The sequence below is a fragment of the Propithecus coquereli genome, unplaced genomic scaffold (assembly GCF_000956105.1).
Source record: "Propithecus coquereli isolate 6110/MARCELLA unplaced genomic scaffold, Pcoq_1.0 Scaffold126, whole genome shotgun sequence".
Classification (NCBI taxonomy): Eukaryota; Metazoa; Chordata; class Mammalia; order Primates; family Indriidae; genus Propithecus; species Propithecus coquereli.
Window position 1 is genome coordinate 4,763,165 of NW_012136747.1, and position 16,734 is coordinate 4,779,898.

Below are 16,734 nucleotides of genomic sequence, written 5' to 3' on the forward strand. Positions count from 1 at the left end.
AGCTCAGCCATCGCCACCAGCTCCCAGCCTCCTGCTCAGAACGGCTGCAGCTGCCCCATGGCCCCCGAGATGGACCAGTTCTACAGGTCCACCATGGCCATCTACAAGGTGAGCACGTGGGCAGCCCAGGCCCAGGGCCGGAGCACTTCTCCTGGGGTGCAGAGGTCAGGCCACAGGTGTTCTGGGAAGGGAGGCCCCGAGCCAGGCTGGACTGACCAGTGGGCATGGGGGTGGAGACGCCCGGAGTGGCCAGCCACCCACTCAGCAGGACCCTCTGACTCCCAACCACTGGGCAAGGCAGGGTGGGGCCCAGGAGCTAGGGGGTGAGAGGTGAGTCCAGGGAAGGAGCTGGCTGACCCCTGGTAGTGGGGACTCTTCCTCTCATTTCTGAGCCCTCCACTCAGAGTCCTCCTTCACCTTCAGAGGGGCTGCTGCAATCTCCATAGACATTTACTGAGCACCTCCTGTATGCAGAGCCCTTTCACATGGAAGCCTCACGTCACGCACTGCCCCCATGAAGTAGAAAATAATCACCCCGTTTGATAGATGAGAAAACAGACTGACGAGGTTAAACAGCTCGTTCAAAGTCATGAAGGGAGGAAGAGGTGCTGCTGGGGTTTGAATCAAGACCCAAGTCCAAGTCCAGGGCTGTCTGCCACCCAGGGAGCTCTCCACCTGGCCACAGCCTGGTGTGGCCCACAGTGATCCAGCCACAGCCTGGCTCCCAGGGGTGCTCTTCTTTGACGAAGGCCAGATCTGCCCTTCCCCTGAGGTGACTGTCGGCAGCCCCGTGTGTCTAGCCCAGCGAGGCCTGGACACAGGGCAGGGCTGAGCGGTGCCCAGCAGGGGCCAAGGCAGGTGGACAGGTTTCAGTCACTGGGAGGAGAACCTTCAAGGTGCACCATCTTGGGAGGGACTGGGGTCCCTCCAGGGCAGATGTGTGAGCGAGAGCTGGCTGCAAGGGGACCCTGGCTTGGAATGGGGCCCCAAGAGATGGCCTCTGAGGCCTCTGCAGCCGAGAACCAGGACTCTGGGTGACCCCAGGTTTCTAGGTGGGCTCCCCAGAGTCTGGAGACTTTTCACTGGGGCTGGGGGTGCCCTGCCTCCCAGGCCAGGCAGCTTGACTCTGTGCATCATGGCTTCTCCCGTCTCCACGCCTCCCCTCCCTGCCCTGGCCGCGGGCTCCAGAGCATCATGGAGCAGTTCAACCCCGCCCTGGAGAACCTGGTGTACCTGGGCAACAACTACCTGCGGGCCTTCCACGGTGAGTTCCCCAGGCCACGGGGCACCCAGCCCCTGGGCCTCTACCACCCCCACCCACCAGGTGCCCCCCAACCTGTATTCTCTGCACCCCACACTGCCATTCACCAGACCCTCCACTCGTCCTCGGCCCTGTGCCCCCCTACCCACCACCCTCACCCTCACACCGCTGTGGCTAGAGGCCTTCCACACTACCCCACTTCCTGTGCCCACCCATCCCAGTTCACACCCCCAACCCTAACCACCTCCCCTTCAGGTGCCCCAGACGCTTCTGAGACACAGTGCCCTACAAAGGCCCACGCCACCCCCAGCACCCACCCCTGAAAACACATGCATTTCCAGGTGTCACCTCGATGCCACCCACTGAACCCACCCCCATCCCCAGTCCTACCACTGCACCCCCAGCCTCACCCCACTGGCCACCCATCCATGCACCCTGCAGCCTGCCCTGACCACTTCTCAGTCCCCGCACAAACCCCTTCAGCTGCCACTGTGGCTGCCCGTACTTCCAGCAGCACGCCCTCCGCCAGCGCTGTCACCCCCAAGGCTGAGGGCCGCCCATCCCTTGCCTCTTAGGAGCTCAGAGTCAAAGCCTGCCCTGCCCACGCCGTCACCCGGAGCCTTATGGCACACCTGCCCACCCTCCTCATGGGCACACAGATGCCCGCACCCACCCACGACAGGCACACCGAGGTCCTGCTCACCACCAGGCCCTGGGCTGGGTGCAGCTGTCCTGCAAAGGGAACCCCTACCTCGTCCTCCCCCCGACCCCTGCTCTCCTCTGGCCCATGCTTCACCTCCACATACCTCCCAGGGCACCCCCCCCAACACACATACATGCCCCCTGCGGGTGAAAGGAGGAGTCTCCGAGAGGGTGGGAGTGGATGGGGGCAGGGGCTGGAGCCGTCCCTTCTCACCCTGCAGCTCTGTCCGAGGCGGCTGAGATATACTTCAGTGCCATCCAGAAGATCGGGGAGCAGGCCCTGCAGAGTTCCACCTCACAGATTCTGGGTGAGGCGCTGCCCCTGCACTGCACCCTCTTCTTGGCCTGGCGGCCTCCTCCTAGCCCGCCCTGCTCCACAGGGGGTTCCTTTTGCACATTTGCCTCCTGGGATGTCCCCTCCCCTGACACAGGCCTTGCAGCCCAGGGCCCAGAGCCCAGCCTCTCCTTCTGAGCCCAGGCCGCTCCCTGCCACTCCCTGCGGGGCTGCTCCAGGGCTGGGACAGCATGCCTGAGTCCCTGAGAGCCATGTAGGAAATCCCGGGACTTTGGTCCCAGATCCGGCCTCGGGCAGGTGCTCTGTTGGCTTCTGGCGGGAAGAGGGAGGGCAGGGCAGGCTTCCCCAAGCTAAAGCCACAGCTCCAGTCCTGTCTGTGCCTGCAGGTGAGATCTTGGTGCAGATGTCGGACACCCAGCGGCACTTGAACTCTGACCTGGAGGTGATAGTGAGTATCTGACCCCAGCGCCTGGCCAGGTCACTCGAGGAAAGCAGGCTGCATGCCAAGGAGAACAGGGCCCAATCTCCCAGGTTCCCTTCTCAGGGAGGACTTCCCAGCCCCCAGCTGGCCCTATGACATGACAACAGAGTCTACCCTTCTAACACCTGCCAGCGCCTGGCTCTGCTGGACACAGTTCCCTGCAATAGCTTGTTCGAGCTTCTGGCACCCCAAGGAGGCTGGTGGCATTTCTGCCCCCGTTTTACAGGGGAAGAAACTGAGTCTCAGAGATGTAGTCATCACCTAAGATTCCAGAGTGAGTGGGGGAGCATCGGGTCCCAGGACGCTGCCCCCTCCCCGCCTCCCCAGTGCCTCCCTCCTCCTCCAGCCTCCCAGGGAGCAGCCGCAGGGATCTGAGCACGTCACTCCCATGAGGAAGACCCTTCCACACGCCTGCTGCCCACAGAGCTAAACACAGCCTCCTCAGCAAGGGGACCCAGGCCCTGCAGATCCAGCAGCCCCTCTCTGACAGCCCCAGCCCAGCCCACCCAGCCTGAAGGGCTGGCCCTCACCAGGGTCCTCACCTCCCCTCTGCTGTCCTGCGGTGCCCTCAGCCTGGACTGTCACAGTCCAGCATGGTTGTCCCTCCTCTGTGAAGCCTCCCTGACCCCCGGGCAGGTTCAGTCACTCCTCCCGCTGGACTCCAACAGATGCTTCTATCTCTCCTTAGCATGCCGCGGTTCCGTGGCCTGAGCATCTGGGATCAGAGCCCAGCTTCGCCAGTTACTCGCTCTGTGACCTTGGACTCTGTGCCTCAGTTTATCTCTCTGAGAAAGGGAGACGATCATAATAACTGCCTTGTAGGATTCTTGAGAGGATGAAGTGAAGTAATGAGTGTAAACTGTTTACCCTGGCACCCGGAAGCCCCCCGGTACCTCAGCTGTGATAACTGCGCGTAGATGTTACCTTGCCTGCCTCTGTCGCTCCAGACCAGGAGCTCTGCAAGGGCTGGGACGCGGTCTGCTTTGCTCTGTGGCTTCAGGGCCTGGCATGGGACCTGGCACTGAGCAGGGCTTCAGAGACTGTGGAGGGATGAAGGAGCTTTGAAAAGGGAGTGGGGCTTGGCTAGACCGGGAGGACAGAGGGCGTGGCGTTCATGCGGCGACAGGCTGGGCAAGGACGTGAGCACGAGGCGGGCAGAGGTGAGCCAGAGAGTGGGTGTGGGGCAGAGTGGGGGCCGTGGGGGCGCTGGTGGTGAGGAGTCTCGGAAGGTTCAGAAGGAAATTTCAACTAACTGTGACAGTCCGTAGTTCTCAAACGTGTAGGGTGGAAGCCCTGGAAGTCAGAGTGCTCTTTGGGGGTCACCATAAAATATTGATCAGTTTGATACAGGGAGCAATTTCACTAGCAGAAAATGTGCATGACACCTACGCACATGGCACTTGGGGGTGTAGTGCTGAGCCCCTGCCACTCCCCGGGCTTGAGCATGGCGTTATGGTGCCCGTGGCTTCCTGTCTGTGTTCAGTGGTCCTCCAGGCCACTTGCGGCACACCTGGGCTGGGGAGGGACGAGTGTCACCCAGGCCCTCTCTGTAAGGAGAGCTGCCCTTTCCAGGCACCGGCGTCTTGGCTGTGACAACTGGGCAGGGCCCTGGCCAGAGCAGTACTGGGCAGAACAGCACCAGCGGCTGCCTCCGCCTGGGGCCCATGTATTCAGTTGGCTGCCGTGTGCCAGGCACTGCTGTGGGCGCCAGGCATGCACAGGCAGAAACCCCTGCCAGACCAAACCCACGATGGAGGAGTGACTGTATGACATATGTAACACGTCACATGCACAGTATGCTACGCGGGGAGGAAGCGCAGGATAGGCCGTGCTTGGGGTTGAAGGAACCAGCCCCAGGAAGGCGATGTGGAGAGAGGCCTGGGAGATGAGGGCTTGGCCCGGGCACCTGTGGGGGAAGAGCGTCCTGGGCAGGGAGAACAGCCAGGGAAAGGTGGGGACGCTGCAGAGGGGGATGAGGGGGGCGTGGCCTGTCGGGTCGCTGGCCCTTCCTCTCAGCAGAAGCGACGGCATTAGAGGGTTTTGAACAAAGTGGGGACAGGATCTGACTTAGATTTAGTTTTTTAAAAAATCTTTTTTGTTGTAAATGAAAACACAGATACAGAAAACCTCCGTGAACAAGTTAGAGCTCGATGAATCATTCTAATGCAAACCAGCCTGGAAACTGCCACCCAGGCCAAGAACTCTGCCAGCCTCCCCAGAAGCCCTCCAGGCGCCACCATCAAAATCACAGCCCCTCCCCCCACCCAAAGTGGCCACTGGTCTGAGCTGACTTTTCCTTGTGTTCCTTCGTAGTTTTCGCCTGACCATACAGCCCAAGACACTGGGATTTGGTTTTGCTCTTTTTAAAAAAATACATGTCCGTATATGTCTTTGGGTCTCTCTTAACCTACCGGTTCCCCTGCATCTCTTTCTTTTCCTTACACATTGTCTGTTGAGACCCCGGGCCGCCTGACCTGGCTCTCCCACGGTCTGGAGGTCACTGGTGGTGCACCCCTGGTGCAGGTCAGCTGCTTCCGCTGTCCTCTGGGTCCAGAGCCTTGGTGGGACTCCAGTTCTACCCCCCAGGCAGGACCAGAGGGTTCTGGGTTCTTCCGTCCGGAGGCATCGCTGTGTCTAGATCCGTTCATGCACTGGGAGTCACGCTGCTGTGCTGAGGCCCTTGCGGAAGCGGGTTCTCCGGAATGCCGCCCGTACCCGTGGGTGTTACCCACCGGCACTTCGCATATGGGGGAGGCAGGAGAAAAGCCTAATCCATCCCCTGACTCAACAGGTTCCAAGGTAGTGAATTTGCTCCCTGTCATCCTCTGAAGGTGGGGTGACCAAATAACTTCATTTTTTACTAGCACCATTATGTAGTATTTTTAATCAATATCTTAGATATAAACCTATTTGATGTGTTTCAATGCTTTGCAATTATTATCTTTATGAAGCTTAAAATGTCCCATCTTTGGCCAGTGGAAGATCTTCAATCTGTCTCCTGACTCCTTTTCACACAACCCTAGTGGTTTTGACAGCTTCCTTGCTATCTGGCATGACGAGGTGGCCCAGCCTCGTCTGCTACTGTCGCTGCTCGAGACAGGGACTGAGCCGTTTCTTCATGAAGCCCTGTTTTACTTTCTGTTTTTAGGGGCAAGTGGTATTTCAAGACCAGGATCTGGGCGCTCCTTGCTGCTGGGTTGGTCTTTGTTTCTGGGCTTTCTTAGTGGCCAGCGCTACACAGACACACGTGTATACATCCATACGTGTGCATACACACACACATATGTAGTACTATACGTAGATATGTATTTAAAGGTAAAATACTCCATAAGCTCATAGTGACACTCCCAGTTCAGTTTCGGTGCTTGACCTCTCTCTATTACAGTAGTATCTCTTTGGATCCACGTCAGGAATCCTGCTTCTCAGGGACAGGGAGAATCAAAGAATTAGAATATCCCACAGTTACCAATTTGCTTTCTCTCACACTACATGCTCAACAGTCTCAGAATGATGGCACCGACTCTACCACCCCCAATTTTGTTTTGAAAGCAGTGAAAGTTTGTTTTGCAGATGCTGTCCCCTTCTGCCCCCAGTTGTGCTGTGTCCACACCGTCGAAGCATACCGCCATCACACACCGTGACTGCTCCTTGTTAACCCTCTTTTATCTTTGTTCTGCAAGGAATTACACACTGACCAATCTTTGTATCAATGTCTCTCCACTTATCTTGGTTTTATCTGAAGCTTGTTCTCTAACAGTTCCCACAGAAGGGCTCATGTGAGCAGCGTTCTCCGGTTCTTGCAGGTTCATGACAGTTTGTCTAGTCTCTATGCTTGAAAGTCAGTTTTGCTGTGTCTAAAATCCTTTAATCTTTCTCTCTCCCTCCTTCTTTCTTTCTTGTTTCTTTCTTTCTTTTTCAGCATCTTAAATGTTTTTCTTCTGACATAAAACATTGAACATTGCTGATGAAAAGTCTAATTATCGGCCCAGTGGCTCATGCCTATAATCCTAGCACACTCCAGGAGGCCAAGGTCGGGAGTTCAAGACCAGCCTGAACAAGAACGAGACCCCTGTCTCTACTAAAAATGAAAAAATTAGCCGGACATGGTGATGTGAGCCTATAGTCCCAGGTACTCGGGAGGCTGAGGCAGGAGGATCGCTAGAGCCCAGGAGTTTGAGGTTGCTGTGAGCTAGGCTGATGTCACAGCACTCTAGCCCAAGTGACAGAGTGAGACTCTGACTCAGGAGAAGAGAAAAGAAAAAAAAGAAAAGAAGAAAAGCCTAATTATCTATTTTTTTCTATCATAAGTCACTTACTCTTTTTGCCTAGATGCCCCCCAAATTTTTTTCTCTTTCCATTTTTCTTAAATCTAGTAATTTTTCTAGAATATGGTCAGTCTGGGATGATATTCTCAGTTATGTGATATACTCTTTCAATATGTAGTTTCAAATCTTTTTTTTAATTTCAAGAAAGCTGTCTTGAATTACGGTTTTTAGAATTTTTTTGTTCCCTTTCTTTGCATCGCTTCTTTAGGGACTCCTATTATCTGTATGTTAGGTCTTCATAGCCTGTCTTCAATATTTGTCTCTTCCTCTTGGATATTTTACTTTTTTCTTCATTTATCTTTTTTTTTCCACTTCCAGATATTCTGATTTAATATCTGGAGGTCAGATAGAGCCCATAGTAGGGACCCGATCATGGATCTATGTGTGTATCTGTAGCTATCAGCTTATTGAGATATAATTCACATACTATAAAATTCACCCTTTTAAGGTGTACAGTTCAGAGGTTCTCAGTATATTCAGAGTTTTGCAACCCCCGCTCCCACTATCTAATTTTAGAACATTTCATTACCACCCCCAAAAAGAAACTCATAACCCATTTCTTCATTTCTTTTTTATTTAAAAAATTTTCCTCCTTTTTCTTTTATATTTCTCTTAAGGCATTATTTGTGCAGTTCATTTACTCTTATGTTTGTTATAGTTCGGGCTTTATTACTGAACTTGTGTTTTTCTTTTTAAATTTCTAATTTTTGCCTCAGTTCTGTCACCTCATTTCTGAATTTTTCTAATTCTCATCCATGTTGTTTGTCCCTGTCTTGTGTCATTGTCTTACTGTCTTGTAGTTCCCTCTCCACCCAGCGGTGACAGTGTCCTTCCGTCTTGCAGTCCGGCCTTCCGGGTGCGCTTCCATCGTCTGTGGGAATGTCACTGCGTTTCATCCTCTCTTTTTTCCCCTAATAACTTTCTATTGGATTCTGCCGCAGAGGTTTTCTGTTGCTCACTCTTACGGGAAAGTACATTTGTTGAAATTTTAGGAGGAGGCATAGGCAGGAGAGCTTTTCTGACTTCACGAGATCTCCTCCAGCCGTTCTGCAGTTTCCCAAAGGTACGGCAGCTTCCTTTTGCAATCCTGTGATTTCCAGTTCTCTTCCCTCCTCTACTTTTGCTGGACTTTCTCTTTGCTTTGTGTGTGTCGTCCCTGTTCTTGATTTTGATCCGCTCAGAGCGTTTTCTTCTCCACGTGGACCCGTCCTGGGCTGGAGCCGGGCTGGTGGGTTTCGGGAGCACCTAAAGCTCGACTGCGCCGCCCTCCAGACGCCCCTTGCACTCGCCCTCTGGACTCAGAGTCCCCTTGGAGTTTCAGCTGCTGTCCTCACACCGGCTGCCGAGCTTCCTGGGCCTGTGCTGGCTGTCGGGGTGCTCGTGTGCTCGGTCCCTCGACACCCAGCCACCTCCCACTGTGCCTCCGCACGGACGCTGGTCACACGGACCTCACGGCTGGCACTGATTTGCGTTTGGGGGGTCGTGAGGCTATACCGTCCCGTCGTTTCATCATGAACATTGTCTTCAGTTTTTGGTTTTGCTTTCTGGTTTCCCCTTCAGTTTTTATGAGATTTAAAAATGACACATTGTTGCCACCATTATCTCAGAATCTGACTTATTTTTTTCTATTGAAGTAAAAGTTACATACCAAAAAATACCCAGTTCTTTTTTTTTTTTTTTTTTTGAGACAGAGTCTCACTCTGTTGCCCTGGCTCAAGTGAGTACCGTGGTGTCAGCCTAGCTCACAGCAACCTCACACTCCTGAGCTCAAGCGATCCTACTGCCTCAGCCTCCCGAGTAGCTGGGACTACAGGCATGCGCCACCATGCCCGGCTAATTTTTTCTATATAGATTTTTAGTTGTCCAAATAATTTCTTTCTATTTTTAGTAGAGACGGGGTCTTGCTCTTGCTCAGGCTGGTTTCGAACTCCTGAGCTCAAACGATCCACCCGCCTCGGCCTCCCAGAGTGCTAGGATTACAGGCGTCAGCCACCGCGCCCGGCCAATACCCAGTTCTTAAGTGTGAAGTTTGATGGATTTTGACAATTGTATACACTGTGTAGCCACTGTGTCAACAAGATCCAGAACATCTCCGTCAGCCCAGAAAGTCCCTGTGTCCTTGTCATCAGTCTCATCCCCCAGGGGCAACGCTTTCTGGCTTCTGTCTCTAGAGATTAATTTTGCCCGTTCTAGAACTTCTGCTGAGTGGAATGTACACTATGCATTCTTTCACTCAGCATAAGGTCTGTGAGATTAATTCATATTGTGCTTGTATAAATACTCTGGTCTGTTCCGTTGCTTGATATTCCATTGTATGAATCTTCTGCGATTCGTTTGTCCATCCTTCCACCGGACAGTCGGGTTGTTTCCAGTCAACGGCCGTTATGGAGCTAGGGTGAATAAGGCTGCTGTGAACGTTCTTGTACAAGTCTTTCTGTGTATATTCTCATTTCTGTTGGGTAAATATCCGGGGGTGGAATTTATGGGTCACAGGGTTGAGATATGTTTAGCTTTATAAGAAACTGCCAGAGAGTTCTCCAAGGTTCTTGTACCATTCTGCATCCCCACCAGCAACGGATGAAAATTGCTGTTGCTGTCCGTCCTTGTAACATTGCGTGTCGTCAGTCTTTTTCATTCTAGTCATTCGGTGGGTATGGAACGGTGTTTCACTGTGGCTTTGTTTGGATATCCCTGATGACTAATGACGTTTAATGGGCTTGCTGGACATCTGGACATTTTCTTCTTTGTGGTGTTTAGTGTTTTACTCATTTTTATTGGGTTATATACTTATTGTTGACTTATAGGATTTCTTTATACAGTCAAGATATGAGTCTCTTGTCAGATATATATGGTGAATATTTTTTCCCAATCTGTAGCTTGTGTATTCATTTTCTTAACAGTGTCTGTCTTTGATGAGCAGAAATTTTAAATTTTTATGAAGCCCAATTTAGCAATTTTTGTGAATGGCTCGTGCTTGTGTCCTATCCAAGAAATCTTTGCCTACCCCATGGCAAAGATATTCTCCTCAATTTTCTTCTAGAAACTCTATATTCGGGGCTTTACATTTATTTCTATGATCCATCTCATATGTTTATACTTTTGTGAATGAAGCAAGATGGAGTCAGAGTTCGTTTTTTCCTGTTTGAATGTTCAGTTGTTCAAATACCATTTTAAAAAGACTTTCCTTTACCCATCGAAGTGACTTGATGTCTTGGTCAAAAGTTGATTTGTCACATGTATGTGGGTCTATTTCTGGGCTCTGTACTCTGTTTTGTTGGTATATCTGTCTGTCCTTACACCAGTGTCACATGTATTACTTACAGTAGCTTTATAGTAAGTACTGACATCAAGGAGTCTAAGAATTTTGTTTTTCTTTTTCAAAATTGTTTTGCCTATTCAAGATCCTTTGCATTTTCATATAAATTATAGAATTCATAAGCTTGTCAGTTTATTCAAGAAAGCCTGCTGGGATTTTGGTAGGGATCGCATTAATCTGTAAATCACAGCCATCTTAACAATATTGAGTCTTCAGATCCATGAATGTGGTATATCTCTCCATTTGTTTATTTTTCTTAGCAATGTTTTGTCATTTTTGGCATAGCAATCTTGCACATCTTTTGATAGATTTATTCCTAGGTATGTTATGTTTTAAAGGCATTGTGAATGCCATAGACAATATTATAATTGTTCACTGCTTGACAGAGTAGGATGACGTGGCACATGTACTAAGAACAGATCACCAGGGCCAGAGGGCCAAGGGCAGAGCAGGACGGGAAGGCCTGTGAGGTGGCGGCTACAGTTACATGGGGGCGGGATGATTGGGCTTGGGGAAGAGCAGCAGGGCGGTGTGTGGCGTTGAGGAGAGATCACACCCAGGGAAGAGCCAACAGGATTGTCTGAGGGATTGATGTCAGGTGTGAAAGCAAGAGGTCAAGGATGTGCAAGGTTGTATCGTGACCAGCTGGAAAGGTGGAGTTGCCATTAGCTGAGGTGCTTTTTGGAAAACCAGCCAGAGATGTGGACTAGTCAGTTGTATGTACGAGGCCCGAGTTTGAGGGCAAGGTCGTGGCTGGGAAACACACCTGGGCGCTGTCCATGTGCAGCCTGGATGAGCTCAGGAGGCTGTGGACAGAGAAGGAAAGAGGCCCAAGGCCTGAGCCCTAGGGACACCCTCGAGGGATCAGGGAGGAGAGGCGGAGTCAGCATAGGACGGGCCTGGGAGGAGGGGCCGAGCTGGAGGTGAGGACAGGAGGCGGTTCAAGGAGGAAAGGGCGGTCAGCCGAGTCATGACGCTGACAGCAGGAGTCAGAGTCCTCAGAATTGACCGTTGGATTCAGCAACGTGGAGGCCTCGTGGCGATTTCGACAAGACACTCTTGTCGGTGTGTTGGAACGTTGGCCTGACTGTCTGCGATTCGAGAGGAAGGGGAGGAGGACTGGGGCAACTCAGCGAGGCAGGTTTCCAAGGGCTTTCCTGCTCAGGTGGCAAAAGGACTTCTTGAGATTCGCTGGGATCGCTGTATCCGTGGAGCCTACATCGCGTGGTGCCACCGCGGGGTCCGCTCTCAGCTTCCTGCGCTTCTGTGTGGGGCAGCTCACAGGACCCCCAGTGGAGTGCGTGCCCCGGGCAGGGATGGAGAGGGCGGTCTCTGCTGTGCTGGGACTTCCTCAGCCTGCCCTGGCGGTGGTGATGTCCCGGTGTCAGAAACCACCTGCTACGTACAGACAGCCCTCTGGTCCCCCCACAACAAGAGCTCGAAGTTTGCTTCAGGTATCAACCTCTGAATAGACCCATTTCCTCAGGCGCTTGACCAAGATTTTCCATTAGCCCAGTGATGCCTGGGCCCACCTGCCGGGGGCATCCCGGTCTGTGTCCTCTGCTGCGCCGTCGATCACAGCCAAGCCGCGACCACAGGAAGAATGACAGTGTGGCTGTCCTGCTCACGTGCGCATTTCCATGGTGCGCCTCTTCCCGTGTGATTAGAAGCAAAAGCAACCATATCACATGACTTGGAAGTCGGCTTGTTCCTAAGCGGTTTTTCCTCGGCCAGAGGAGCGGGGTAGGCTAGAGAGAATTAGCGGGAAAGGAAGGAGCCCAGCTTGTCTGCTGTGCTGACAGCAAGAGGCCTTTAGGCTGTATTTTAGGGACGTCTTATGAGAGCTCCTGCACCCAGGCCTCCTGGGCTCCCAGGGCAGGTGGTCCACATCCTGTGCCACTGTCGTGACAGCCCCTGGCTCAGCCTCCGCTTCCTCCTGTGTCACCCTTGTCTCTGCAGGCCAGCCCTGCTGTGATTGAGTCCTTCTCTGCACGGCCATTCTGTCGGTTCTGTGCATTTAGAATATTTTCTGCAGCTTTCAGTGTGGTTCAAGGCAATCTCTCGGGGGCCCGTTCACCGTCTTTATTAGTGCTTTGCTTACAAATTTGTCTGGGTTTTGAGGGTCTACCCCACCCCGTTTCTCCGATAAGCCCTGTTGTTTATGTTGGGCCATTTGGTAGGAAGTGGGGATGTTCGGGAATATGCGGATCATGTTTAAGCAGAAATCTTGGGCTGTCTCTTTACAAGCGAGGTCACGGAATTTCAGGGGGCAGCACTGTGAGGTTCACCCCAGTGCAGGGTTGGGAAGGCTTCTTTCTGTTGGACCCAGCAGAAAGCAGCCCCCCGTTGGGTGGAAACATCTACCTGCTGTTTCTGTGATTTTGCATACCTGTGTGGCACCTCCTTCCTGGCACTGACACCCCCCCACACACACTGGCAGCTACAGGTTTCAGGGTGCGGACAGTACCAAGGAGGCACCCTGCAGCTCCCTTGCAGACCGGTGGTTGCCAAGGTCTTGGAAATAATCGTGGGAGAAAGATTTAAACTTTGGAAATTTTATAATGTACTGATTTTTTTCTGCATACTGGGAGGAGATTACCGGCATTCCTTTTCTGGGCAAACCCTAGCCCCATGGGACTGAGGTCTTACAGCTTAGTGTGGGGACCCCTGGGGCAGGAGGAAGGCTCCGCTGTGGGGAAGGGTGTGTAGACACACAGGCTAAGCAGAGGTGGGAGGGCCCCACGGGTGTCTGAGGGCGGGGGAAGCTCTTCTTGTTTCCTGTGCAGCCTGAGCCCAAGGACAGACAGTGCAGCTGGAGGGAATTAGGCCTGACTCCCCAGCAATGTGAAAGCTGATGGAGAGGTCAGGGGGGACCAAGGGACTGCCCAGGCCCACAGAATTGAAGCTCATCGGGTTTTTAGAGAGCATCTGCTCAAGCCTTTCCTGTTACACATGTGGCATCCAGAGCCCAGAGAGGGACAACAACTTGCCCAAAGTCACAGAGCAAATGGGAGGCAGAACCAGAACTAGGATGCGGCTCTTCTGAGCCCAAGCCCGGCAGCCCTCTGTGTCCTCTCCAGGTGGTCAGATACTTGCTTCCCGCCGGCCATGGGAACCTGCCACCTCCCACGCCCGTCTAAGGCCTCAACGGCTCTGTGTGTTTTGCTGGGCCCTGCCCTGCCGGTGGTGCTGAGAACACAGAGGTGGACCCGACTGGGTTCATGCCCACAGCAGCTCCAAGGGACTGGGAACGGGGGTCCAGCAATAAATTCTATCACACGGCTGGAGGAATAAACAATGAACAAACAACTGTGCGCACATTCCAGAACCAAAATGAGGGAGCGATGGATTCTACCCAGGGATGGGGGTGATCAGGAAGGCCTCCCAGCAGCAGGGGCAAGGAAGCTGGCATTAGAAGATTGGTAGGAAATTCCAGACAGAGCAAATGACAATGACATAATCAAAGCACAGACTAAGACTAAAAATAAGCACCAGAACTTCACACATTTATCCAGGGTGTGTTTTGAGCGGGGACTGCACTAAGTGTTTTGTGTGTTTAACCATTTAATCCTCCCTCCAACCAGCTGTTCTCATTGTCCCCGTTTCTCCAACAAGCAGCCGGTTCTGGCATGTGGGGGCGCAGCGGGCAGGGTATTGTGGTGGAAAGTACAAGAGGATGCCCTGATCATGCCCACCCTGCATTCCACGCAGGTGCAGAAATTCCACGGAGACCTGCTGCAGCACATGGAGAAGAACACCAAGCTGGACATGCAGTTCATCAAGGTAAGTCTGGCCTCCTTCCCTTAGGCCCTGGCCAGGCCCGGGCAGGACCAGCTCTCCCCATTTGACAGATGGGCACACAGAGGCCAGTGCTGAGCAGTAACTGGCTGCAAGTTATGCATGTTCCCAGCTGAGTCCCCTGTCCCCATCCAGGGCTCTGACCCCTGGAGTGGGTGTCCTGAGCTCTCTGCTGTGGGGGGATTCTCCCCCCCGCTCCACCCTACCCCAGGACAGTCGCCAGCACTATGAGATCGAGTACCACCACCGAGCCGCCAACCTGGAGAAGTGCATGTCTGAGTTGTGGCGCATGGAGCGCAAGAGGGACAAGAACGCTCGGGAGATGAAGGTATAGGGCTGGGGGCGGAGTGGGGGTGCCGTATGTCTCAGGGCAAGACTGGGCTCTGGGGAACCCCAAATTCCCCCGAGAACCCCCACCCGGCACCAGCCCAGCTGTGGTGAGCACAGCTGGAGAGGCCAGCCGGGCCCTGGTGGGGTGGCTGTTGCCAGCTGTCAAGGCCACCCCCAGCACCGCTCCTTGCTCTGTGGCTTCCTGGCCTTGCCCAGGGTCCCCAGGCCTCTCCTACAGCTCAGGACCACCCGCCCCCTACTTCACTGAGGAGACTGAGCCGTCAGTCCTGCTGCTCCTGAACATGGTGGCAAAGGTGCCATCACCAGCTGCCCCGCCACCCACCCCTCCCTCCTGCCAGGCAGAGCTATCCCACCCAGCCAAGGCCAGTCCCTCCCCTCGAGACCAGGTCCCCATGCTGACTTCTGTCGCCAAAACCCGAACCCATGGATTCACCCTCTGGCTCCTTTCCTTTAAGTAAGCTCATGTCTCCCTCTTCAGAACCTTCCCTCCCAAACAGGGGTTACTAATCTACGCATTCACCTTTTCGCTAAACCGGCCTCCCTGGCCCCACCTCTGTGCTCAGGCCTGTGTGCTGGGTGCCAGGGACAGAACGATGGCTCAGACACCAGCTTTGCCTGTGAGAAGTGCCCAGGCCAGGGGGACGCAGGGCCCAGGCTCATAAGGATGTGGGTGCCCATAGGGGTGCAGGCTCGGCAGCTGGGACAGGCGGTGCTCAGGGCAGGGCTCCGGGAGGAGGCGTGTCAGGAAAGATGTGGTGGGGGTTGAACAGCTGGCACCTGTGGGGGTGGGACGAGGCCCCCTGCCAGAGCCCTGTTTCCCCCAGGAGAGCGTGAACCGGCTGCACGCGCAGATGCAGGCCTTCGTGTCTGAGAGCCAGCGGGCGGCTGAACTGGAGGAGAAGCGGCGCTATCGCTTCCTGGCTGAGAAGCACCTGCTGCTCTCCAACACCTTCCTGCAGTTCTTCGGCCGGGTGAGCTGGGGCTGGGGGCAGCAAGCGGGGCCCTTCTGGGGGCCGCGCCCTTCCCTAGCTGGCTGTACACAGGGCTTTCCCTCCCTCTTCCCTCTTCCCTTCCTTCCTTTCTCTCTGTAGAAATTTATTTTATTTCACTCTCTCCATCCATTTCTTTGTTTATTCACTCTTTTGTTTGTATCGCTGCATACACTCATTTATTCATTCATGATTTTGTTCATTTTTTGCATGCCTTCGCTGATTTATGCATTTATTCATTGATGTATGGACCTTTTTTATTCCTGCATGTATATTCTCACTATTCACAAATTCAGTAATTGAAAGGTTTATTCAGTTATTGTCTATTAACTTTATCATATTACTGAAATCCTCCATACTCTTGTTTTGTTCTGTTTGCTAGACCAGTCAGATGCTCTCGTTTCTCATTGGATTTCTAATGGATTTTGCTTTCTGAATTTAGCTGCCATGTTGTTTGGTGCTTTGGGGTTTATGACTATTATACCTTCTCTGTAAATATTGTCATTTATGTACTTAATGTGTCTTTTAATCAAGTTTGATGCTTTTAATTCCACTTTGCCTGGTATTAATATTGCTCTTCCTACTTTCTCTTCACTTTGCTTATCTCTGCATGTTAAGTATGATTTTTGTTACTAACATATAGCTAAGTTTCAGGTTTTGACCAATCTGACTGTCTATGCCTTCTACTAGAGGAGGAATCCAGCCCATGCACATTTAACGTAATATACCTGGGTTTTATTCCTTCTAGATAACTTGAGCTAGCTGCCTTTATGTTGTCATTTCCTCTTTTTCTCCCATTCTCATGCTTGTCAGTTTGGTTGAGTTGCTATGCATTCCTCCTTTCCCTTATTAATTTGGAAATTCTACTACTTTCTCTCCACTTGTGGTAACCTCACTTTGTGACCCTCATAATCACACACATATCCATCTATTAACTTTCCAAAAAAATGCCAACTCCACCTGGCTACACACACACACACACACACACACGCACACGCGCGTGCGCACACACACACACACACACACAGCTCAGTCTGTTGCTCCCCCCAGCCCCTAGGATGAGACCTTGAGAAGTATTTTCCTGCCCTCCCTATTAGTCTGAGATGAGGCCTTTGCAAACCTTTTACTCCTCCCTCATCCTCCCATCTCCCCCCTTGATTTTACCAATAGTTCCAGACTCTCACTCCTTTGCAGTATGGCCCTTGTATTTCAAGCA

General features: G+C 52.7%; 1 protein-coding gene across 1 annotated transcript in view; it reads left to right on the forward strand.

Moving 5' to 3' along the window:
* The first annotated feature begins 57 nt into the window (after positions 1-57).
* The window catches only part of BAIAP2L2 (BAI1-associated protein 2-like 2), a 27,364-nt gene continuing 10,687 nt past the window's right edge, over positions 58-16,734 (forward strand). Inside the window, exons 1-7 of the mRNA XM_012638157.1 lie at positions 58-108; positions 1,189-1,264; positions 2,185-2,271; positions 2,645-2,706; positions 14,092-14,163; positions 14,390-14,506; positions 15,354-15,500. Of these exons, the coding sequence (XP_012493611.1) occupies positions 58-108; positions 1,189-1,264; positions 2,185-2,271; positions 2,645-2,706; positions 14,092-14,163; positions 14,390-14,506; positions 15,354-15,500 (612 nt within the window). The remainder of the gene's footprint in view (positions 109-1,188; positions 1,265-2,184; positions 2,272-2,644; positions 2,707-14,091; positions 14,164-14,389; positions 14,507-15,353; positions 15,501-16,734) is intronic.